The sequence below is a fragment of the Sciurus carolinensis genome, chromosome 12 (assembly GCF_902686445.1).
Source record: "Sciurus carolinensis chromosome 12, mSciCar1.2, whole genome shotgun sequence".
Taxonomy (NCBI): domain Eukaryota; kingdom Metazoa; phylum Chordata; class Mammalia; order Rodentia; family Sciuridae; genus Sciurus; species Sciurus carolinensis.
In genome coordinates, this window is record NC_062224.1 from 84,020,955 (window position 1) to 84,046,752 (window position 25,798).

Sequence of the window (25,798 nt, forward strand, 5' to 3'; positions counted from 1 at the left end):
GAGCCATACTCTATGAACCAATATCCATCTTTTTTTTTTTTCTTGGTATCAGGGATTGAACACAGGGACACTCAACCACTGATCCAATCCCCCAGCCCTTTCTATTTTTTATTTTGAGACAGGGTCTTGATAAATTGCTGGGGCTGGGCTTGAACTTGCAATCCTCCTGCCTCAGCCTCCCAAGATGCTGAGATTAGAGGTATGTGCCACCATGCCCAGCCTCCCATTTTTTTTTTTTTTTTTTTTTTTTTGGTGAGATGGGGGTCTTACTATACATTGCCCAGGCTGGCAAGATCTTCCTGCCCCTGCATCCTGAGTAGCTGGAACCACAGGCATTCATCACAGCACCGGGTTCCAATCACCCCAATCTTACTTCGTCTTGGTTTCCAACCAGAATTTAAGCACAGGTAAATATCTTTATTCCTATTACTAGTCTACAGGGGTCTCCCACAGGTGACAAAATTATGCTAGGCTGTCAGGCACCTGATTGTGGTCTTCTGTGGATAAGCTGGCTTTTAACAGCATTAGATCAAGGGGTTACACAGATACTGACACTCTTTTCTCTGGCTGCACAACTAAATAGCTCCGCATCACTCTTGCCTGGGTAGATGCTCTTGTGCCTTAGCAGTTCTGTGTCTCCTGTTCCTATCGCTTTGTTTCCCACCCCAGGAGTTCATTGTTGAAATTAGGGGCTAAAAATGACTAACAGAAAGGTTGTTCCCAGTAGCCTGCCTTCTTAGCTGCAGAATAAACCCTATGGTAAATCTTACAGGAAACAGAAGCAAGGCAGTGGTCAACTGTGTCAGAGGCAGAAGTCCTGAGATGTTGGCATCACCAGAGTCTACAGCAAGAGAGACACCTACCACCTACCTACCACCAGAAGGGGTGGCTTTTAGCTATAGGACTGAAACTGGAACTGGTGAGGAATCCAAGCGCATTAACCATGTTTATAACATTTGATATCCAACGCTGCGAGAAAAGTATGGCATGTGTTGGCCTTTGGGATAGGCCTCTGGGAATCTGACAGTAAATAGTTGCAGCTATAGGAAAGGATTTGGAAAAGTGGAAAATTGGAGAAGAGTCTGGATCCTGCTTTTAGGAGCTCCCCAGGTTACAGCTTATTTGGACCCTGAGTTCCATTTTGTAAAAGAAACAACTGACCAGAACAGCCTAAGAAGGGAAAAAGAAAGATCCTGCTTAAATTCTGATGGGTGTTTGTAAAACACTGCCTAATCTCAGTGAGAACATAATTAGGTACAGACTTTCATTAAGGTTAATACTGCTGGAAAAGTTACCAAATAAAGAAATTCAGCTGACAAGAGCCAGACAGTGCCCAAAGGGTAGTCATTAGATACCAGCAAAAAGGCAGAGACAGAGCCACACAAAAGCCACCTTCACCAGGTGTCTTTTTATGATCCTAAAGTGAGTGGAGAAAATAGAAAGTAGTTGCAATTACACGTGTAGTAAGCTCATCAGATATGATAATTATACTTCAAAGGTACTCATATTCTGGCAAATATCTCCAAACACATGGCTCTAATCTGAGACAATGAATTTATTGAACACCTGCTATAAATTTGGACATACACATACTTATATAATCTATGGGCTAACTCTATGGGCTAGTTATTATCAATATTATTTTCAAAGAAGAAACAGACTCAGGGAAGCTGAGTAAACTGTTCTGTGCTATGCATCTAGTAAATAGTAGAACTAATATTTCAACTCAAAGTTTATGAGATAGGAAACTGAATTCAAAAAGTAAAGAGAACATGTAGGGAAGCCCTCTTAGGTTGCAAAGAAAACAAGAGATTTGGCAATGTGCACATATCTATGTAAAAATCTCTCCCTTTCCTTTATCACAAAGTCTAGACTCATGCTGGGGGTGTAGCTCAGTGGTACAGTACCTGCTTAGCATGCACAAGGAGGCCCTGGGGTCCATTCCAGTACTGAGCACACACACACACACTTAAGTCTACACTCCAAACAACTAACTTACAATATAGAGTTGGTTGGGAGACAAAACCTATTCTTGGAATTCACAAGAAATATAGTGTAACCTCTGAGGAGAGCTCAGAAATAGGAGACAAGAGGCTGAAGGCCTCTTAAGGTTAGAATCTTTGCTCCATCTCGGGCTCCTCAATCATGGATTGCCTGATACATAGGACCAACAAACAATTTGCTACAAAGATGCTGCAATCTTGCCAAAGTGAGAAAGCAAGTTCCCTTTTGTTCTCTACATTTTGATGAGACAAAATTTCATAACACCATGGTGCACTGGGCATTTGGGCTGAGCTAGGCATGCATGAAGCTATATTTTTTTCATTCTTTTCTAAGAATGAAGAAAAACTATATTAATAGTATATCAGGCAGGGTTGGAAAAAAATCATTTATAATTCCCTAACAGAAAACAGTGGGTGATTGATTCAAAGATATGGATACCTTATAATTTGCCATCCCATTTCTGTGTATAACAAAGTGCTCAAATGTGTAGATGGACTATTAACTTTTTGGTGCCCTCTCTCCATTACACTTTAAAATCAGTGTAAGGAAGCATTATCTTGGAACTCTTTTGTAATCAGAGACTGATACAGAATAAGGGACTAGATGATTATTTGCTGAAAAAAGCATTTACACCATAAACATTTATAAGATAAACATCCTCCTTTCTGTATATCAATACTGAAAAATAAGGAGAGAATGATTTTCAGAGAATGCCACAGTCCCTAAATATCATTTTTTTGGGAAAAAAATAATGGCTCTTCATGGCCTCACCTCCTTTTAGAGCGTCAAATGCCACACTTTTCCCACCAGACAAAAATATACCTGTGGGGTCTCCAGAAATGTACCTTCCCTAGAAGCTGGAAAACAATATTGTGAGACATTAGCTACCTTTCTCCAATTCCACCGCCCCTGAAGTGGCCTTTACCTTCCACAGGGGAGGTTTTCAGTCTATTGCAGAGATTCTGTACACCTCCATAGTGGAGATTGATCTCGTTCAGTCCATCAGTTGAACGCAGCTCCATGAGCTTCCTCAGTTCCATTAATGTGCAGCCAAAGTCCCCTTCATGACTTTCGGCTATTGAGTTGGCCGGCAAGGAATGTTCTAATAGGTTTGTCATTTTGCTTGCGGTTACCAGTCCCTCAACCAGAGAAGATGAGTAGTTTCCCTTCAACAGATCAGTACCTCCTGCCTTCTTGTCCCCACTTCTTCCTGCTTCTTGCTTCTCTGGGGGCCCAGTTAGAATATATATTGACTATATCTTGTGCAGTAAGCTTCAGGGTAGCAAACCCAAACCTAGATACTTTCTTCTGTATGAAGCCTGGCAGTGAGAGGAGGAAGAGGATGGGGGAACTGAGTAGAAGGCGGACCTTGTGTCACGATGATGGGTGTCCCCTGGGTGGTGATGCAAGCTGTTGTCCAGAGTAAGTAGGTTCCTAGTTTAGACTGACTTGCCCAGATGAAGGTGTAAACAGGATGTACATGTTACCATGGAGGCAACCTTAGCAACAACCAGCAACTTCGATGGTAGAGTGGCAGCAGGAGGAGGAAGATGAGGGCTCCCTGGATACCGATGACAGCTGGATTTCTGGAATAGAGTCAAGATAGACAAAAAGAAACAATTAGAACAGCCATGAGGATCCAGCATCTTCAAGGGCAGACTGTACCCACTCTAGCACAAGGGTGCAGATGACAGTTGATGTCCGGGCTGAACTGATAGGTAAGGCCCGAACTGATGGAACTGACTCAGGGGAGGCCCTATTCCCTGGAAGGGTCCAGCAGCCTGAAAACTGCAATGTAGAGAAGTTATTTCAGATACACCCCAGTCTTCAGGTCTCAGTCTCCTAAACCAAGTCATACAACAAGCCCCACAGCTTTAAAGACTTGGAAATAAAAGGTTATGACCTCTAACAACTCTAATGTTTTCCCTGTTGAGGGACCCACTGCAGGATCCTTTAGTCTGTTAAGGCCAGACAAAAGGGCTTTAAGAGGTGAGAAGAAGTCAGAAAAAGGAGATCAGGGCTAAGTGGTCTGGAGGGTGGCTTGCCAATCTGCTGTCTGCCATTCCTCATGCCCTTCCTCACTCCCAGTGCACATTTACAAACCAGGAAGATGACTTGATAGAAGATGCCCAAATCCTTTGAGGAAACTTTCAATACTCAATCTTCAGCTATATGGAAATAAGGCAGCTGGTGGCAGTTGTTAATAAGTCAGGTATCAAGTGTGGTTCTTGGGGCTAAGCCCCATCTCTCTTCCAAGAGGCTTTTGTGGGGAAGGACAGAGTAATACTGGCAGTTTTTGATATAGGGTGGGAATTTTCTTTTTTTCTAAAGGGGACAGAAGGACCTCTGAGAAGGAAAGATAGTGAGTTTGAAGGCTGTGAATGTTAGAGTTTCTCCAGTGTGGGAGGGATAAGGCAGCTATCAGCTCTGCTAGAGCATGGGGCCCCAGCAAGGTCATCAGGAGGGACAAGTTCACCTGCATGTGACTGAGCACCAGAGGGCCTCAAGTCTGCACAGTAAATATATCAGAGGAAAGCGGCATTTCCCCACCAGGAAGACAAGCGTTAACCTCGCACACAGCTGACTAATTAAGGTGTGGGGAGAAGCTACGCGTAAGTGAGGATATTGAGGGCCGAAAGCAGGAAGAAGTTTGATCCTGAGCCCTGTGCTCAGCTTCAGGCAGGGGCTGGCTGTGTATCATGAGTGGGTTTTGGCCTCACATCAGCCATTCTATCATGGAGGGTCTCTTCCTGAGCGCAGCACCAGAATATGTGGGGCCTGTTCCTGATTCAGTAGTCCCCACCGACTTGAGGGAGTTGCCAGGAGGTGGAGAAGAATTCTGAACCTCAGCCTATCTAATAAACAGATGACGTCCTCACTTCTACCAGTTGAAAGAAGCTTAAGAACCATCCCATAAGGATTTGATTCTTTTATAAATTACTTTCTTCAAAATCACGTGGCCAAAGCCCCTGCTGATTCCGACCAATGCTGTTCCCCACAGATTCCTCTGGGATCAAGGTTGTTACTCCCGCCCAGCAAGGTGCCTCTGTAGTCCCTCGTATCATAGATTTTTTTTTTTTTTTTTTGGTACCGGGTATTGAACTCAGGGGCACTTAACCAGAGCCACATCCCCAGCCCTTTTTTGTATTTTATTTAGAGACAGGGTCTCACTGAGTTGCTTAGTGCCTCACTTTTGCTGAGGCTGGCTTCGAACTCTTGGTCCTCCTGCCCCAGTCTCCCGAGCTGCTGGGATTACAGGCGTAGGCCACGGCGCCTGGATTTCTATCCTAGATTTTAAGACTGCTATGTCTTACAAAGAGTTAAGCAAATGATTGTCTGTTTGTTTTCATATCCTATCTCTTTTCTTTTTAAATGTCATCAGGGAATCCTGGGGAACGAGGTCTCAAAAGGACCTGAGGGACAACTACCCTTTATTCAACCTGGTCCAGGCATACCGCACTCCCTCCTGATCCACAGCCCTGTGGAAAGAAGGGCGCATACAGTACAATAAGGCGCTTGGAGAGAGGCTGGGTGGGGAGAGGCCACATTCACATACCTTTAATACAGTATGTTGTGATAATTGTCCTATTTTATTATTGTTCATTTCTTAGTGTGTCTAACTTATAACTTATGAATAGATATGTATGGTAGATAGAGGGTCCTGCACTCTCTGTAGTTTCAGGTCTCCACTGGCTATCTGGGAATATAGCCTCTGCCAATAAGGGATGGTGGTTGTACCACAGGGTTTTCTCTTCCTTTTAGCTTCTCCTCCAAGACTGGAAGGAGTGGGAGTGGCTAGTGAAGCCAGAAACCCATCTTGACCCTTAACCAGAACTCCTTAACCTTTCAAGAGAAAGTGGCAGACAAGGCTCATAGAACATGAAACTGGGAAACAGAAGATTTTTACCTCCACCCACTACCGTGTTTGCTCCATGAAGACAGGGACTTACCTGTCCTGAGCACCGCTTTGTCCCTAGTTCCTGGGAGAGAAGCCACACAGAGTGGGCATTCAATTTAACATTGTGTTGCAGTTGTTGGATGACCAGTAGCAGATTCAGAGCCAGATTTACCATCTTCTCCTCAGTTATCCTTTGGGCAAATCGCTTAGCCTTCTTAGGACTAGTTCCTCCTATTTTTTAACTGGGAGGAGAATCAGCCCTATCTTTTCACATCATTTTTTTTTTTTTATTATTGAACACAAATGGGATACATGTCGTTTCTCTATTTGTACATGGCGTAAAGGCATACCACTTGTGTAATCATAAATTTACATAGGGTAATGTTTGATTCATTCTGTTATTCACATCATTTTAAGAAAGTAATAAATGGGATTACTGACCAAAAATATTAGTGCTTCAAAATCTTGGAAGGATGCCCAGTGTCCAGTATAGGGCACTCAAGTGATAGAAGAAAGCTGAATTTGACATGAATGAACTTCTGTTATATTAGAAAGTAGAAGAACAATAAGATCCACATACCCTTCCATTTTTTCCTGCCAGGAACCCCCCACCCACACTCAAAAGAATGGAAAATTCCAAGGCAGCTTCTTTAACAATAGCCATTAGCTAGGTTATAACCATTAGCACTGTGTCCTGAATCTCTGGGAAATTAGAAGGGTGAATTCCTTACTTTGAACCTCTCTTTAGGGTACCAAAGGGGAGATTCTTCTACTCACACAGTCCACCAATGGAAAAGAACACCTGAGTCAGGCACTGTGGCACATGCCTGTAATCCTACAGACTCTGGAGGCTTAGGCCAGAGGATTGCAATTGGAGGCCAGCCTCAGCAAATTAGTGAGACCCTGCCTCAAAATAAAAAATAAAAAGGGTTGGGCGTGTAGCTCAGTGGTAGAGTGCCCCTGGGTTCAAGTCCTCGTACTAAAAACAACAACACCACCAAAAACTGTGGAAAAGAATGAGGAGGTCTGTATGTTCCAGGTTGAGCTGGAGACACAAACACAGTAGATTAAGTATCCAGCAGTGGGCACAAAGTCAAAGAGGTGGTGCGTGGTTGGGCACCCAGGTTTGAGGTGGGATCTCTGTAAAGTTCTGTTGTAATTAGGCAGCATGTCAGGGTGTCTGTGCTTCTCTCTGAGCTCTCTCGAAAATGAACTCTTTGCAACTGCTGAGCTTGCCTGGTCCCTAACCTTATTAGGCAACTGCCAAAGAATAATCTGGAAGTGCTCACGCCACTTAGCCTGGGAGGCACTACCTCTTGTCAGGTCAGGATTAGTCATTTGCCTTGGGGTATTCTGGGTAAGGTATGTCCTCACTCCCCATTTCTGGAATTTTGCAAACCTAGGGGAATGATAGGATACAAATGGGAACTCTCTCAACCCTTCCTCCTGGGACAAGAAGTCATATTACTTTAAGTTCTTTTAACTCCAAACCCCCCACCACACACAAAGTTCCATAACATCTTTTCTATAATTTGTAGATGTCATGCAAAAGCACTGTCATATGCATTCCAGGTAGCACAGCTGTGACTCCCCACCTCACAGATGAAGCTGATGAGGGCAGGGAAGACTGCCTGGTACTTTTTATTCCTTCGACTTTATTTATTTTAATTTTTTTCCTCTTTTAAAAATTGCTACATTACAATTACACATAAGTTTGGGATTTGCCAAACTGCCTGGTACTTCTTTTATACATTATTCCTTAGTTTGCTGACAAAGGCCCTTTAAAACGCAGGCATGTCTAAGGACAAGGAAATACCTACTTCCACGTGGAGGAAAGGCTCACCCTTTCCCTGACTCTCTCCCTTTTAGAGTTAACTGTATCACATCTGAGGAAACAGGGCACCCAGGGAGCCTCACAGGACCTCACACTTCCTGACAAGCCAACCTGCAGAGGCCCACTAGCAAGTTCTAGAAATAAGGAGCGGCCAGAGACAGCAGTCTGATTCCCCAACCCCCAAACTGTCAGCAACAGCCACACACTCTAATTTCCTCCCATTTAGTCCATGGAATCCCTTACTCTTAGAAGCCTTCCCAAGGTGCTAAAGAAGAGATGCATCCCCCGCCATGAGGCGAAGGGGTGGCCCTGTGTAGGGTGGAGAGCACCATGTGGAAGATTCAGGGACCCACCCCCGGGGCCTCCCTCGCTGACGGGAGGTGAATCCGCCGGGCACAGGCAGCCAAGAGTGAGGGAAATGGGAGAGCGAGTGGTGGGCCAGGCGGGCAGGCCTGCGGGCTGGTGCAGTGCCGCAGACAGAGCTGACCGGAATACTAAGTGACTCTCGTCAACTCTGGCCTCCGGCTGTGTGAGGGTGGGGAGCGCGCTGCTCAGTGGAGCGGACTTGGGTGCCCTGCCCCGCGCTGTCCTCTTCTCTGGGCTGAGAGCCTCTGCTCAGGGGCAAGTTGACACCCGGCGGGAGTGCTGGCATCCACCAGGCAGGACCTGAGGAGTGACGAGGGAGGCCCTGAGGGGAGGAGGCAGGCTGGTCCCACCGGAGGACCTGATATGTGAAAGCTGCTTCCAGGCAGCGCCTGCAGTCTTTTCTCTGCCCCAGAGTCTCCCTCAGCCCAGGGGAGGTAGGAACAGGGTGGTGGTGGGAGGGGTGGGAAGGGAGGGGACAAATATTTCTTGGGCACTTACAATGTGTTAGGTACCATATGATACATTTTATGTGAAAATCAGCGAGAAGTTCAATATATATTAATGTAAGTATTATATAGTGCCTGGGAAAGTGGCTGATATGTAGGGGTTGGTCCATACACAGTCGCTATTATCATTTTACATAAGCTATGTCACTGGATCCTTGCTAACAACCCTATAAAGAGGACATCCTTTTATAGCAGGAACCTAAAGGTTCAGAGAGCCAGGATTTGTGTGCCCTGGTCTGAATCCAAAGCCACCCTGCCTCAAGTATAAGACACATGTTATAAGAAAATGGAAACGAAGCTATGCATTTACTTCCTAACCCTTGATGAGAAGACCCATGTAAACTCATCAGTCCCTTGCTCAGGACCCCTAAAAGGTTCTGGAATAGGTTAGGAAAACACCTACCTCTTTTGGGCAGGTGTACAGATAGACCCTCAGCTCATCAGGGACAGACACCCTCATGCTCTGCTTACCAGGACCCTGAGCCACAGGGATCTAGAATGGCATAGCTGCAAGCATACACGATTCCCACCTGGGAAGAGTCCAGGAGTGGGGAGGGGAGTTCCCTCCATATTATCTTGTCATGCTCTTGATCCAGTGGTTCTTTATGATCTGGGAGAGGCACAGAGAGATCCAGCTCTGGGATAATTCCTGAACATCACCCAGAGTTTTTTAAGCTTTTGCTCTTCTCCCAGGTTCTCCTCTGCTTCCAAAAGGGCAGTGTCCCGCCAGAAAAACTGGTGAGATGGCAGGCTGCTGGCCTGAAGCACCCCAGGCAAGTCCTTTTCTCTGAGGCTAGGAAGCCCACCAGAGGCTGTTCCATGTCCCTTCTCATTACAGGCCCTCTTTCCATGACTCAGATTCCAGCCCACACGGCCAGTGCCTATCACACAGGTCTGGCAGCCACCCTCACCGTGGCCCTCACCTCCTCCTTTCCTTCCCATGCCACCCTGCCCTAATTTCTGCTCTAAAGTCCATTGCTTTGCAGAACTGACCCAAGCATGTGCCCTCCTTTGGAGGCATAGTAATATGGTCAGATCAGCATGTGCTGGCTCAAGTTCAGGTGGTGGGTGGCACTGCTTCTAATCAGCATCCAGCAGCCACACCCATGCCAGGAAGCCAAGTGAGGGCTGGGCCACCAAGGCCAGGCCTCTGCACTGACCACAGGATGGCACTCTGTGGCTTGGCCTGGGAATCTGGTGTCAACACTTGTCAAGCCTTAGAACCAAGCCTTCTGGTGCTTGGTTCTAAGCTCCCTTCCCCAAGTTCTGGGTTCTGCTGGTTCCTTCCTTCCTGAAAGTGATCACTGCTTCCTGGTTGGGAGGGGTGCGCACAAGGCTGCCATACACCCTCTCCCTCTCCCCAAGTCTACTCTGAAAGCATCTTCTTCAATGGAGCTGCAGAAATGCAGTGTTAGAATCAAAGTAACTATCTGGAGAAAATGTGTCAATCCTTGACCCCCACATCTCAGGAATCCAGAATTCATCCCTCCTTCCCAGAGAAACCACATGCTTCTTAGTTAAACTGTGCATCCTGTGGATCCAGTCATCTACTCCTGGGTGCATCTCCCAAAGCAGTTCTCATACAGGGCCTCAAGGCAGCATGTGGAAGGATGTTCACTGACTCACAGGGAGTTGGAAGCAACCTGAGGTCCATTCTCCTAGCAATGGACAGGTAAGACACACTAGCTAGGTAACACGGAGCATTATGCAACAGTTAGAGACACAGATTAGATGTACACATGAAAACACTGCTGATCTTAAAAACACGGTGCCTCGTGGAAGAAAAAGATTTCACAGCTTTTACAAAAATTTAAAATACATGCATCTAAAGCAGTGCACTACTCATTTTAAGGGTCGTATTTAAACAAAAAGACATTTTAGCACATTAGAATGCTGCTCATGGGCAGAGAAGGGAATAGAAATGGGACATGGGGAAAGAGTGAGCAAAACAGGGTCATGTATGGACCTATGATAATAGTGGGCCATGACTGACTCAGCCCTTTGCTCTCAGGTCCAAAATTATAAAATAAAACATGCTATGATGCTAAGACCTCTCAGTCTTAGAGGGGCTGCGTTGTCTAAGACATGTTGTGACAATGTTGGCAAAACTTATTAATTCTGGCCAGATGCCTTCAGGAGGAAAAGGAGAAGGTAGGGTCCACAGACAGGACAAGATTTCTCTAAACAGTGATACTGAGAGTTGACTATAGTTGGTGGCTGGCTTCTGATCACATGGCCTTCTCAGCTCCAGCCCTGGTCAGAGACCCCAGGGTGCACCCAGGTGAAGACAGGAAGCTCCAGAGTGTGGGCAGGGAACCATGGTGTGGGAGGAAGCAGGAATGGGCCTGAGAGGTCAGCGTCACCCCTAGCTCCATCCTAAAACAGCATCGGTATTATCAAGATGAGAAAGGGAGCCTGGGGATACAGTCCAGTGACAGAACACTTGCTAGCATGTGTGCGGCCTGGGTTTGATCCCCAGTACTGAGGGATGAAAACAAGAAATAAGAAAAGAAAAAGAAATGGCAGTCCCTTGGGCCCAGAGCCATGGCGAAGATACCACCTTCCAAATAATCTGGGTCACACTGGCCCAGGCCACCTCTGTGTCCTCCTGTGACTTAGTGTGTGTGTGTGTGTGTGTTGTGTTGTGTGTGTGTGTGTGTGTGTGTGTGGTCACAGCAAGCCCAAGCTCAAAAAAATGTAGAGGAGGAAAGCAATGCTGACCACATCCTTCTGCTGGTTAAGAAGGACCAGAGTGGATTTCAGGTGGGGTGACAGTGTCATTCAGAAGGGCTGCTATTTAACACAGGGGAGCTTCCCCCATCCCTCCCACCCAATGATGGGAAATTCACAGGATCAGGTTTTGTCAGAGTATCTGCTTTTCACCCCTAAGAACTGGGACAAAAAGCTACTAGGCCACAGACAGACGCAGGCCTTGGGCAGTGACATGAGAGTATTCAGTATGTCTTCTCTCTTGGGCAACACAGATTGCCTTTCTTGGGGTTGCTGTGGCTTTTCCACTTTTTGGTTCCAAGGGAACAAAGGGGCTTTTTAGCAGCTGGATTGGATCTGGGTTATTTTTAGAAACAAATTTCAGCAGAATCATGTCATGCTTATGAAGAGGGAGAGGAAGGTCAATCTCCCTTGGCTACAGGAGGCAGGACCTGGCTGCTTCCCGACCTCAGGTTCTGGTGGAGCCCCTAGGGACCAGAGGAAAGTTGCCTGGCCTCAGATTGAGGAGGACACATCTCTCCTACCCTCCTGCCCTAAGGGCAAGCTGTGGACAGCTGTTCTATCCCCGGGGGCTCAGCAGGAGAGGAAGCAATGTAACTTTCCTGAGCGACCCAGCACTCACACAGTGGCCCTCATGCCTGGTCAACACGCCATTACTGCTCACCACTCCATGGCAGTCTCAGCTCACAGGGTACAGAGAGCTCCACACTTCCTTTGCCTATCTCCGTCTTTTCTCAGTCCAGCTATTTCCTGGAAGTCACAGGCAAATGAGCAAGTAAAAAGGATGACATCTGTTAAGAAAGAGAGCTGGGGCACTCCCTAGTAACCTGCTATCTCTCTGCCCCATTACACTCTGCCTTGTCACACATGGCACAGACTGCAGCCACTGAGTCAGCCCAGGGCTTTAGAGAGTGGACCGATCTGATCACTTTGGATTGTGGACCGCCCTTGTGCTGGCTTGCATAGTGCTTCAGAGGAGTGGTGGTCTGGTAAAACCCTACTGCCGGACCCTCCTAGTCACTGGTTTAGGAGAGTTGGGGCAGGGCTGGGGATGCACATTTCCAACAAGCTCCTTAACAAGGCGAGCTGATGCCACTGGTCTGGGGCCCACACTTTGAGAACAGAACACAGCAGAGGTTCTGAAGCATTTCCGCCATCAATCTCATAAGAATCTCCAAGACCACTAGGTCTCGTTGCTCTGAGAATCCAAACCAGGGGTCAGAGCACTGCCCTTGCTCCAGGTTGACAGAAGAAGATGCAGGAAGGCCTCGTCACTTCTGTCCTCTTCTCCTGCAGTCCTGGGGTGGGACACTGACCTCTGTTTCCTTCATCCCAGGGCAGCCCCTTCTCTGGAGAACCATGAGTTTCCCAAGGAAAGCCCACCTCCTTTCAGATCTCAAGAAAACAGACTCTAGAGGAGGTCACTCAACATGCTTGAAGCAGCAGAAGCCTGGGTTTATTCAAAAACTTAAAAAACATCTCCCCTGTGAGGTTCAGAGGGCTGCCAGTCCCCTCCAGGTTCAGGTGGAGCTAAGTCCATCCCACTCCTGTTTCCTGTCTCCACAGGAGCCGGGGATGGGTGGAAATAACACCCAGGTGCAGGCCAAACAAAAGAGCCCTGCTCCCTTCCCTCTCCAATGTCACTGCCCCCACCACATCTGGACTCCAGGCTGCCACTTCTCTGCCAACCGCAGGGCCCCAGCAGAAGGGCCAGGCCCACCGCCTCCATAACACCTCCCGGGGAGCCTGCCCGCTCCCAGGCCAAGCGGCCGCCGGGCGGCTGGCAGAGCGCAGCAGCTGCTGTTTTCCAGGCCGGCTGACAGACTGTTATAAACACTCGTTTTAGGTTGCTATGGCAAAGCGAGCGTGCAGCCTGGCTACGGTGTAGCTATTTATGTGCCTGTGATGGCAGAGTGGTCTGTTTTTATTATTTCACTTTTAAAGTTTTCCTCTCCCAGCCCCCTAAAACAGCTTTTAAAAAGGAGGGAGGGGGGAGCCACCAGGACTTTCTCAGGACTGAAAAGAGTAGCCAGAAAACAGAGTTTATGTCTTGAGCCAGGAAGGGGAAGAAGAGAGGGGCACGGATGAGTTCCTTTAAAGAAGGGACCGTGGGGCCTCTGGGCACAAATGTGCCCGGCAGCTTGGGAACTGCGGCCCTGCGGATGCCCCCAGCTTATCAAGGAGAAAGGCCCCAACCCAGGTTCCTGTCACTTTTCTTCCACTTCTAGGGCCGACAGGGATAATGCCCCCTTTGTCTTCTTCCTCCAGCCCGGGCCTGGGCCCCACCTCAGCATGCAGATACTAACGATTGCTCCAGGGTTGTGGGAAGAGCAGCTCAGACTGTCCCCCTCTCCTGGGCAGCAGGGTTGCCAGCAGAGCTGGGTGCACCTGTGGAGGCTCTCAAGGAACAGCCTCTAGGTGCCCTGAAGGGCACCTCACAAGTCCCTCACTTGTACAGAGAACTTTCGTCTCATTCTCATTCCTCAGGGAGCTCTGGGGTGAAGGGATATCCCTGCATAACACATTTAAGATGGCAGCCAGGATGGCGCGGATCCTTAGCTAGCACCCAGGGGTGCGTTTCAAGGTTCAGATGCTGAAAGATGATTCAAAGCAAGGCTGATTCCCCCTTAGACAGTCACGTCTCCATGGCATCAGACACGTGGGAATGGCTTTTGGCAGAGGAGGTAGGGAGTGGTCAGGGATCAGTTGATCTCCATCTACTGAATAGGACACTGTGGCCCTCGGCCTTGTCTGTTCTCCCAACCAAAAATAAAACAATCAATAAGAAAAAGGGTCAAAGGCATCTCCAGAGGGGCAAGAGAGTGGAAGTCACTAGCATATGTGTACATACACGTAACTAAGCTGCAGGTGTGTCCTGACTTGGGTGAATAGGCTATAGGTTGCTAATCGCTTTGTGGTGTATAAGAGAGTCACCTTTCCAGAAATAGCTGTTTAGGATTCAAAAGATGCTGCAGATTTTAATATCCCTCTTTCCCTACCTTATTCTAGCTCCTTCCTGATTGGTATATATTTACTAGGAGAAAGAAACATCCCACTGCTGATGGGCATATTAACCAGATAAAAATAAAGTTAGGGTCGTGTTCAAAAAGAGCAAATCCTGGAGTTCCAATTCCTTCCATCTCATAAGATAACTAAATGCCTCCAAGATGCCACTGTGGCTCAGAAAGGATACAGAGAACAACCCCCCGGGAGGAGAGAGGGCAGGAGAAGGGGAAGGAAGTGGATGATTCCAGCGGGGAAGCACCCTGGTGCTGCCCCAGGAGAGGTCAGAGCCCTAATTGACAGCCCCAGTTAGCTGACAAAGTCTTGTTGGAAAAATCAGAACTTGGGACAGATATCAGTCTTGGCAGCACCTTGAGGTCAAAAGAGCAGAGCAGGCATCATTTCTAAGCCTGTCAAACCAACTGTCATCAGCACCCCAGTTCCTGTAGGGCAGGGGAGGAGAAGGAGGAGGCAAGTAAAGGATCCAGAGGAGACAGAGGGGCGATCGTCCTGGGCACTCGAGAGCAGGCTCGTAGAAAGACACCAACTATGAACGAATGTTCCAGATCACCAGTGTGTCTCTCCTAGATCTAAGGGCCTCAGCTCCAGCTGAGCGGCTAATACTTGGAAATACATACAAAAGCAAACAGAGATGCAGACACATCTCAGAATCCCAAGGCAGACCGAGCTTCCCAAAATCACGAACTCTGAAGAACATGTATTCAAAAGAGCTCGGATCCATGGTGGTGGATGAGGGATTCATTGTCACAAGAGACAAAGGGCAGGCCTGTGAGGTGACTCAGCCCCAGCTGGTCACTGTTGATGGAAGTCTCTCAGGGGAGAGAGAGTGGAGGGTACTGTGTATTTTTCTTATGAATGAGCAGAAAGGCTGTATCACCTATTAAACCCAACCTCCGCCCAGGGCCTGGCTCACCATGTGGAATTAATGGGCGAACCATCCTCCTCGCCTCCAAGGAAAGGAAAAGCAATGGAAGTCCCAGCGGGGGACACATTTACCAGAGAGAATCAACTCTAAGTCCCAAGCACTACTCCTTCAGCACTTCTCCTTTGAGCCCACCCTGACCGAAAAGGACTGGATGCCCCTCCACCTTGTTCTCCAGAACAGAGTCACAGGACTCAGGTTTTGGTGCAGGAGTGTAGAGGTGGGGGGCGTGAACCATCACGGCAGGGATTCTTCAATCTCTGGCAGAGGCAAAGGGGAACAGGACCCATTCCACTCCTAACGCCCCCACACAGCAGTTTATTTTTGTTTGTTTGTTTGTTTGTTTTAGTATCATGGATTGAACCCAGGGGCACTCAACCACTAAGCCACATCCCCACCCCTTTTTGTATTTTATTTAGAGACAGGATCTTGCTGAGATGCTTAGGGTCTCACTGAGATGCTGAGGCTGGCTTTGAACTTGATCCTCCTGCCTCAGCCTCCCAAGCTACTGGAATGACAGGCGTGTGCCACCACGATCAGCCCCACACAGCATTTTAATCAGCATCCCGACACCTCCAAGGGAGACCTGAGAACAGTGGAGTGGTGGTAGTGGTGGTGGTGGGGTCTGTAGGAAGTGGCAGAAAGGATGCTTTCTGGATTATTTTATTTCTGAAGCACGAAGTTGTCCAGAATCATGGAAAAAACATCCAGTACCACTCGTTCCACCTCCTCAGTTTGCTTTCTCTATACCTCGTTCTCAAGCCTCTGTCTTTGTCTTTCATACCTAGGTGGGCCCCCCACCACCTATCTATCACAACATCTCATTCCTCTCATTCTCTCTTTCCACAGATGAGGGACAGCCTCATCGGATGGAGTCCTCCCTCCTTACCTGGTAAATTCTAAATCCAATCAGTCCTGTCTGAGTCCACCTTGGCGCAAATGGTGGAAGGAGCAGGATGTGCTGAGAAGCAGGCCAGGGACTGTGGGACCACCAGAGCTGGCACCAACGCAGGGCCTACTGTGTCACTGAAGGCATGGATGATGGGCCAAAGACACATAGGACCCGACCCTGTGACCACTTTGCATTCTCTGAAACTATCAGGCTGGCACCTGCCTGGCAAAGTCAGATATTGATGCAGCATCTAACTATGCTCAAAACTGAGGCAAAAAAAGAAAAGAAAAAATTAAGGACTTAGAAATGAAGAATTTGTAAGAGATAAAAGAGAAGGGAATATAAAAGTATTCCTATGAATTAAAAACAAAATTCAGGGTTTAGTGTACTCAGCCAAGCTCCCAATCTAGTAAAATCAGACAAGCAGCCAGATGGAGGAAGGGGCTGGGAGACTGACAGATGGAAAAGGCACCCAGAGCTGTAATAGGACCCTGGCTCCTTTCAAAGCTCCCCAGGAAGCTGAAAGTCCAAGCAATAGAGGGACTAAGCTGGTCCCATCCAACCACAAACTTCAAATGGCTCCACTGTCCCACCTGTGTTCCACCTGAGCCTCTAGAACTTGGGTAGGGAGCTGGGCATGGTGGTGCACACCTGGAATCTCAGCAGTTTGGGAGCCTGAGGCAGGAGGATCACAAGCTCAAGGCTCAGCCTCAGCAACTTAGTGAGTTCCTGTCTCAAAATTTAAAAAAAAAAAAATTTTTTTTAAAGGGGCTGGGGTGCTCGCTTCGGCAGCACATATACTAAAAAATTGGAACGATACAGAGAAGATTAGCATGGCCCCTGCGCAAGGATGACACACAAATTCGTGAAGCGTTCCATATTTTTCAAGAATGGAGGAAGGAAGGACTGTATAGAGGGAAAAGAGGGGTGGGAGGGGTGGGGGGGAAGGGAAAAATAACAGAATGAATCAAACAACATTACCCTATGTAAATTTATGATTACACAAATGGTATGCCTTTACGCCATGTACAAGCGGAGAAACAACATGTATCCCATTTGTTTACAATAAAAAAAAAAGGGGGGGGGCTGGGGATGTGGCTCAGGTTAAGCACCCCTGGGTTCAATCTCTGGTACCAAAAAAAAAAAAAAAAAGAACTTGGGTAGGTAGTAGACACATGGAGGATCAAATCCAACTCTCTGGTGACAAGGTGTCTTTTCTTCTAGCTCTTCCCACCCTATAGGATTCTTGAAGGGACCAGAGAAGTAGCAACAGGCAACCTAACTGAGCAGAGTCAAACTTCGGCAGGCATCTCACTATACAAGTTTGCTCAAGGGAGCTTTCTCGGTTTTCCCCAGCCTCACACACCCTGACCAGCTGTTCCAAATTAGCAAGATCTCCATCACCAGAGAACAACCCTTGTCAGTGCAGGGAGGGGACCATGCCTGCCCTTAGGGATTCAGTTGCTGAGTCCTCTCTGAGGGCTGCTAGGTCCAAAGAGAAGCTGAGGACAGCGGCCTGCTCTCCCCTCCCTCCTCCACCACCAGCTCCAGAGGACTGCCAGTCCCCCCTGCAGGCAGCAAGGCCCTGGAAACTTTGCCGTCTAAGGCTGTGGAATTCTCCCACTGGGCTCCTGCAGTTAATCATCTCAGCTCTCTGCATTCCCAAGTTGGGGCTTTAAAAGGTAGCACCAGAGCCAGAAGGACAAACATGTTGGGAGAAGAGGGGAAAAAAAGAGTTGATGTAAGGAAATGCTAGCCATTCCCAGCCCAGGTCTTCTGAGTAACGGTGAGAAGGGAAAGAGGAAAGGAGCCCCCAAGTCAACAGACTACACTCCAGAGCCCTCTTTCAAGTTCCCAGCAAATGCTGCCTGTACCCAATCCTGACCCTACAAGGAGACTGCTCCCATTGCTAACCTATTCATAAAAGGATTGCCTGGGGGCTGCTGTGTTTTTTTGAAACTTTTTCCTTTTAGCAGATCTGAAAAATCAGAGGCTCTGGTCCCCCTTGGGGTGGGGGAGCAGGGAGTGCTAGAGAGTCACAAGATTGAGTCCAAGGCTCTGAAACACTAACTTCTAAGATGGTACAAGTGTCTTCTTAGGCCAGGTTTCCATGGTTTCCAAGAGGACAAACAGAGGTTTTGCCCTAAAGCGGGTAGATGGGAACTGCATTTTTCTTTCTATGGGAATAGTTCCAAGAGTCAAGAAAGGAGAGGGCAAAATGAGAAGGTTGCAGAGCAGGGGAAAGAGTGTGGACAGCTCTGACAGCTGCCACTCTTCCTGTGAGCACTGGGTGGGAGGGCCCTTGGAGGGAGGATAAGGCCCCAGGCACAGGGGAGTTTCCTCCAGGAGGTTAACAGGAAGAGAAGCTCCTCTCTTCTATATCAACTGTCCATCAACCAAGGTGGCCAAAACTGAGCTGCTTGGGGAAATCTCAGAGTTCTGTCTGCAAGAAGTCAGGTGAATCTGTGTGCCCAGAAGTGATGGGTGGAGGTACAGTTCCCCAGAACTGGGGTCTGCCCACTGCCCACCCTACACTGGCATCAGGACACCGTCTTCCCAGGTCCCCTGGTTGGTCAGGGCATTTTCAACTCTGTTCCCAAGGAGCCAGATGGGTAGAATGGTGTAAAGCGCCAACATGCTACCATGTCCTCCCAGCAGTTGTCAACTGAATGTGGTCACCTGGTCAAGGAGTTCCCTTTTAGACTCATGGGCTGCTCTCCACAATTTAGGAAAACCCCCTTGGATGTTTCCTCCTGAGCTGAGGATTGCAAGTTTGGCTCCCACTGGAGAAGTGGTAAGAGACTCAAGTGGCCAGAGTTGCTCAAGCCTCTGCTACCCTCCAAGGCAGCAATTAGGGCACCATTGTGAGCTCCATACCACTTCTGCCTTTTCAAAGCATAGAAAACCTGTGGTCTCTTGACTGCAAGCCAGGAGGTAGGTCAGACTTCATCACAATTCACCACTAGTAAATGCACTAATAAGTTCCCAACCTTTTCAGAGTGCAAGTCCCTGCTTTCCTCACCAACTATATCAAACAACTCACAGAATCCAAGAACCAGTCTTTTAGGGAAACTTGGGGAAAGTCTAATACAACACCCTGATTTTATCTTCAAGCACCTATGAGCCAAACACTGTGCCGGGCACTGGACAAACAGGCCTTGATGCAAAGAAATCTGTATCAGGTGTCAAATGAAGGGTAGAAACATCTCCCTTACCCATTTGCATGTGTGTATCCAATGCCTCTGGTGTCTACACTGCAGGTCATCTTGTGACCATCAAGCTGCCCCAACAGAGCTCACTCACAGAATGCACCTCTGCCTAGTGGGCTCAGCGCTATAGCCTGAGCAAAGGGGAACTTTCTTAGGTCTTTCCAGAGCTGCTACATATAGTTGTGTAGGCTCTCCCCTGAACATGAGTACCAGATAAGGAAATGGTTGGGAGATGAAATTCACCCTAAGTTTTACTGTACAGGTCAGGAAACTATAAGCTATATGCATCTTTCTAGAATCTTTATAAAGGCAGCCAGGCATGGTGGAACATGCCTATAATTCCAGTGACTCAGGAGACAGAGTCAGGAGGATTGCAAGTTTGAAGCTAGTCTCAGTAACTTAGCAAGACCCTGTCTCAAAATAACATAAAAAAGACGGGATGTAGCTCAGTGATAGAGCAACCTTGGGTTTAATCCCCAGTATGCCCCCACTGCCAAAATTTTTTTAATAGAATCTTTGTAAAGGTGCCTTACAGAATAGCAGTTATATCTATCAACCTGGTACATTTCCTTGGACCACCAGACCCTAAGAAATATCAGGAAGAAAACCAGCAGTGGATCCAGTTTGACTAGAGCTAAAACAGAATCAGAGCTGAGAATGCCGAAGCACTCGGCTCTGTGAGCCCCCTGGCCAGGCCCACCTGGAACTCTGTCCAGGAGGCCAGAACGGCCCATGCTTGGTGAAGCTCCTGCCCCTCATGGCTCACTCTTTCCCACGACAGCTCTTCCTGATCTATTCTTCATGAGCCTTAGCTTCTTCATCTGAAAAATGGCGATCAACAGGTAATCCACTGCATACAGAGGTGAGGATTAGTACTTCCTTCTGTGCAAAGGCCCAATGCCATCTGATAAAGATGAGCTGCAAATGGAAGCTATTAGATGATGGAGGGAAACTGTCTTGGCCCCTCAAAGTGTCTCTGGCCACCTAGCTTCTATGCTTCCCAGTCTGGGGTCTGGTCCTGGTCTCTGTAATTAGGAAGGCATTGGTACTCCCCAATCACAGGCCACTCGAGAATCTCAAACTGGCAGCTACAGCTGGGCAATCTGTCTGCCTGAGGTTCCTTGTTAAATGGCATAAACAAGACTCAGCAGAAAGGCAGAAAACAGTCCGTGAGAGTAAAGAAGTTTGCAGGAAAAACTCATACTGGGGTAATGCTTCCCAGTTTTCAAAGCATTAGGACATTTGGTCTTTGTGATAATCTCTTTAGATAGATGGGACTGAATATATTATTCTTTCTACAGGTTTTGTAACACATAGTCTTAAAGGTGAAGTGACTCACCCAGTTAAGGCCATGGAACCATACGAAAAGCCCAGAAGCTGCTAAGGTCTACTACAGTCTCCAGATCCGATAAAGAAAATGGAGCAGGACAGGTGGTGTCCCCTGTAATCCTAGTGACTTGGGAGGCTGAGACAGGAGGATCTCAAGTTCAAGGCCAGCCTGGGTAACTTAGAACCTATCTCAAAACAAACAAACAAAAAGAGTAAACAGTACTAAGAGAATAGGCAGTCGGTATGAAGTCAGACTTGTCAGACTTTCAGGCCCAAACCAGGACACTGGAGCTGGGGATTCCTGTCCTGATGACCTCAGAGGATTAATATAGGCTTCTCCTACTTCCTCCCAGGGGTGACTGTGAGACACGCTGAATATATGTGTGATGTCTGTGCGTGTCATCCTTATTGGCCCTGGACACCTTGAGGGTACAGACTGCGGTCTAGGTAGAGGCTGTGTAGTTCCTGGGGCACTGAGTGGGTGTAAAAGGGAGACACACAGAGAAAGAATCACAAAAGGTGGAGGAAGAGTCAGAGAAAAGAAGGGAGAAAATCTTTCCCTTAGGGAATTCCCAGTCCAGGAGAGTCTAAATAAAGAACAGAAGACGCACCCATATTAAGAAATGGTATAGCACAGAGAAAACTTTGGAAGGGCACCGAAGCCAAGCAGGGGACCAGAAATGAAAAAGACTGATAAGGGGAAAAAATGTAAATGAATAAAAACAAACATATCCAAAAACATTAAAATGAGGGGGAAAAAAAGTTGCTCCACAGCCTCCAGACTTTAGAAAACAAGATCCCTGGGGTGACACAATAGGTTCTTTCCCAGGGAAGGTGGGCAAAGTCAAGGTTGTGCCCCCACATAAACCCTACTGTGTAAAGGTTGATGTCATGCATATTAAGTACCTGCTGAGAAGAGACTCCTGGAAGGAGAAACCTGGAAGAGGGTGGGAGCAATTTACAAATAGTCCACCCTTCAGGCCTGCCCCCCACCATCTGCGAGTGTGGCCCCCTCTGTGTCCTGCTTCAAGGAAAAAATAAGCTGTTCTCCCTAGGTAACAGCCAAGATATGCCCAAAAAAGCCTGATTCAAGAAAGAACCTCCATCAGCAGAGCAATGGGTAAAGGAAGTGCCCTGTACCTCCATACAATGGACTCATTATTCAAGGAAGGAAACTCTGATACATGCTACGACATGGGTGAACCTTGAAAACATGATGCTAAGTGAAATAAGTTAGACCCAAAAGGACGTATGCTGCAGATTCCATTCACATGTATACCTAGAATAGACAAATTCACAGAAACAGGAAGTAGAGGAGGTTACCAGGGTCTGGGCAGCTGTACCTATCAACCTAGCTTATTTCCTTGAGCCACAAGACACTAAGAAATAGGAGGAGGAAAGCCAGAATTGAATCCAGTTTGACAAGGAGTAGGACAAAAGCAGGGCAGGAAATGTGGAAGCAGCCAGCTCTGTGAATCCCCCGGCCCAAGCCCACCTGGACAGAGGGAGGATGTGGGGAGGGAGATATTGGTCCATGGGTACAACATTTTTGTCTGGGTTGCACAGTGTGAATGTACTTAATGTCACTGAACGATACACTTAAAAATAGTTAAAAGTTACTCAGGAGGTTGAGGTAGGATTGCAAGTTCATGGCCAGGCCGGGGCAACTTGGCAAGACCCAGTGTCAAAAATAAAAAATAAAAAAGGGCTGGAAATGTAGCTTCGTGTAGAGCATCCCTGGGTTCAATTACCAGTAACACATTAAGGAAGGGGGCGGGGAATGAAAAAGAATAAACTATATTTTATCACAATAAAACAGTTTTTAAAAATATATTTTTTAGTTATCAATGAACTTTTTTTTAATTGATAGATGTTGCTGAGGATTGAACCCAGTGCATCATGCACGCTAGGCAAGTGCTCTCCCACGGAACCACAACCCCAGCCCCACAATAAAACATTTTTACAAGCACGAATGCAAGAGAAGTGCTGGCACAGACAGGTGAGAAGGGTGGAGAAGGAAAGAGCAGAACTAAGCTCAGGACTGTCCCCCTTGGTCCCCAAGAGCTCAGGCCTATTGTGGTAATGGAGACGGAGGCCGGGGGTACAGAGTCAGTTACAAAATAGGCAATGGCCTCTGACATGCTCGGGGCTGGGAACCCAGCAAGGGCCCTGGTGCAACTTTAGACAACTCATCAGGATGGCCTGGGAGATGAGTGACATGGCCATGGGGCTGGGAAACAGGCCGGCTTTCTGAACACCATGCAAGATGTATGTGTGTGAACGGGTACGTACGATGGAGGTGATAGAACGGCCTTGAGGGTGACTGGCAGAGGGTGACAAATCACCTTTCTAAAGAGTGGAAGAAAAAAGTTAGCTTTCATCTATTGCACTCCCAAAGTTACCCCAACATCAGCTGAAAGGACAGATACCTGATGAGAACAGGTACAGCCAAGGTCTTCCTGACCCAAGATGGAGAGGCAGAGTTTCCAGGTTTTCTGAATACCTTCTATCTTATCTCATTGGACACGCCCCAACACACACAAACACACACACTCACACATCAATCACCTACTGCTCCCATTTTACAGAGGAGAAAACTGGTTAAAACACCTTGTCTAGGGTCACAGAGAAAGAAGCAGAGCCAGAACCTAAGTTTGGCGAAGGACGCACTTTCCATAATTATTGCTTTCCAGGTGTTTCCAGGCAGGAATTCTTTCTTTCTTAGGTTCTGGTCACCTCATAAAGTATACAGAGCAATGGTCAAGAGCACAGGCTCTGTGGACTGCCTAGATCCACCATCACTACCTGTCGGACTTTGGGAAAGTGAAAGTCTCTACTCCTTAGTTTTGGTACTGATGAAATGGTGTAATAATAAATAGTACATATCTCTCAAGAACTTTGAGATAATTAAATAACCCATGTAAAAGCACACAGTGCTGGCACATAATGAGCACCCAAATGTAACTACTGTGGTTGTTACTGGATTCAATCAATTAGCCCATTACACCTGTCAGGTCTGGAGCCACAAAGGGCCTGCTAAACAACAGGGGGTCATATTGTACTATGCTCACAACCACGAAGTTCCTGGCCAGAAGAGGCGAGTTTTAGACTTACCCTGCCTCTCTTCTTTTCACCACACCCTTTCTCGGAGACCCAGTCTGCAAACTTTAGATTGGAATCAGTATTCAAGCCCATTTAATTCATTCTTAAATAGACATAAGTGCCTATTTAAGTTTGAGAACTTGTTTTAGGTAGAGATCCAATAATAATAGAAACTATCATTTTTAATGCCTGCGTGGCACCTGGTACTCTTAAATATATTATGTGGAATTACAAAGATTAATGATTCAGAGTGACTAACGCGGCAGCTATTCCAGAAACGGTAGGTTTTTTTTTTTTAACTGCCACATTTTCTATTGTCTTCATCTGTGTTTCTTTTCCTTCTTTCCTCTACTTCCCCTCTACTAACTTGGAAGTTACATTACACCTAGGTTTTTTTTTTTTTTTTTTTAATCTAGAAATCTTAACATGCATGTTTAACTTAGACTTCTGATAATATTTTCAACTTCCTCCCCAAACCATGCAAGGATCTCAGACACTTAAACTCCAATTACTCACCTTACCAAGGATTTTAATTATAGCTTCATTTTTATTCCTGTTAGACATTGTTACCTTAATTTTCTTAACAAGATTTAGATTTAGCTCTGTTTGCCATTTTATTTACTCATGACTCCTTAAATCTTTTGTAAAATGTTTCTTAAGATGTTGATGGACCTTTATTTTATTCATTTATTTTTATGTGGTACTGAGGATCGAACCCAGTGCCTCACACATGCTAAGCAAGTGCTCTACCACTGAGCCACAACCCCAGCCCCACTCCTTGAATCTTAGACCTTCCTCCTCGGCATTGAACTCTTAAACAACTTATTTTAGGAATTTGTTTGGTTGGGGAGGGGGTCTATTTGTCTCTAAAGGGCTTTATTTTGCCCACATTCACTGATGCTAGAATTCTGTATCAGTAGTTACTTTATCAGCACTTTTAAAGAGATTTTTCCATTATCTTCTGGCTTTTTATTGTTGATACTGAGAAAGTGATTTATCAGTCCAATTGTCCTCTCTTGAAGGCAACTTACCTTTTGAATTTACTTTAAATTTATTTATCTTTGGTGTTTTGCAGTTTTATTATGGGTGAATTTTATTTATCACTTGGGATAAATTAGGTCTCACAGACAGGATGATTATATTTCATCAATTCTTGAACACTGCTTCTTCAAATGTCGTTCTATTCCTATTCTATTATCTCCTTCCAGAGCATTAGTTAAATGTCTGTTTGGATCTTTTTACTCAATTCCAGGGTCTAGGAATTGGCAAATTATAACACATGGGTCAAACTCAGTCTGCTGCCTGTCTTTGTAAATGAAGTTTTATTGACACAGCCTCTCCCATCACTTACATATCTTTTATGGTTGCTTTCACATTGCAACAGCACAATGAGCAGTTATGACTGAGATTGTACGGTCACAAAGCCTAGAATATTTACTCTTGACTTAAACAGAAAAAAGTTGGCTGGCGGGGCGTGGTGTCAAACACCGTTATCCGCACTACTCAGGAGAGGGAGGAAGAAGGATCACAAGTCGCAGGCCAGCCCCAGCAACTTAGTGAGACCCTGTCTCAAAAAATAAAAAGGGTTAAGGGGGTAGGTCAATGGTAAAGCACCTCTGGGTTCAATCCTTTGGACAAAAAAAAAAAAAAAAAAAAGAAAGAAAAAAAATTAATTAATAATACAGTAAAGCATGTAAATCAAAATGAAACAATATTTCTTTAGGCATACATCTGTTTATCAAGGGAATGCATGCATTAAAAATTCAGGATAGTGGCTGGGATGGGTGATGGGGAGATCAGGGATGGGAACGGTCCATGGTGAAGGTAAGTTAAGGGTAGTGATCTCATTTTTGTCTTGGGTGGTAGGTTTAAGTATATTCATCAGGTTATTAAAATACATCATAAACCTATACAAATAAATTACAAAAAAGGAACATAAGCCAATAAAGAAAATGCATTATGAACCACACATTTTTGATTCA

General features: G+C 46.6%; 1 protein-coding gene and 1 non-coding gene across 5 annotated transcripts in view; one reads left to right on the plus strand and one right to left on the minus strand.

Annotated features, from left to right (window-relative positions):
• Atp2b4 (ATPase plasma membrane Ca2+ transporting 4) overlaps positions 1–25,798 on the minus strand; it is a 93,602-nt gene that overhangs the window by 44,309 nt on the left and 23,495 nt on the right. For all 4 annotated transcript variants that reach the window (XM_047521710.1, XM_047521707.1, XM_047521708.1 and 1 more), the window contains exon 2: positions 2,930–3,590. In XM_047521710.1, coding sequence (XP_047377666.1) covers positions 2,930–3,122 — 193 coding nt within the window. In that variant the 5' untranslated portion in view covers positions 3,123–3,590. The remainder of the gene's footprint in view (positions 1–2,929; positions 3,591–25,798) is intronic.
• LOC124962520 (U6 spliceosomal RNA) lies at positions 16,953–17,061 on the plus strand. Its single transcript, XR_007104527.1, has one exon. It is a non-coding gene; the product is annotated as a U6 spliceosomal RNA (small nuclear RNA).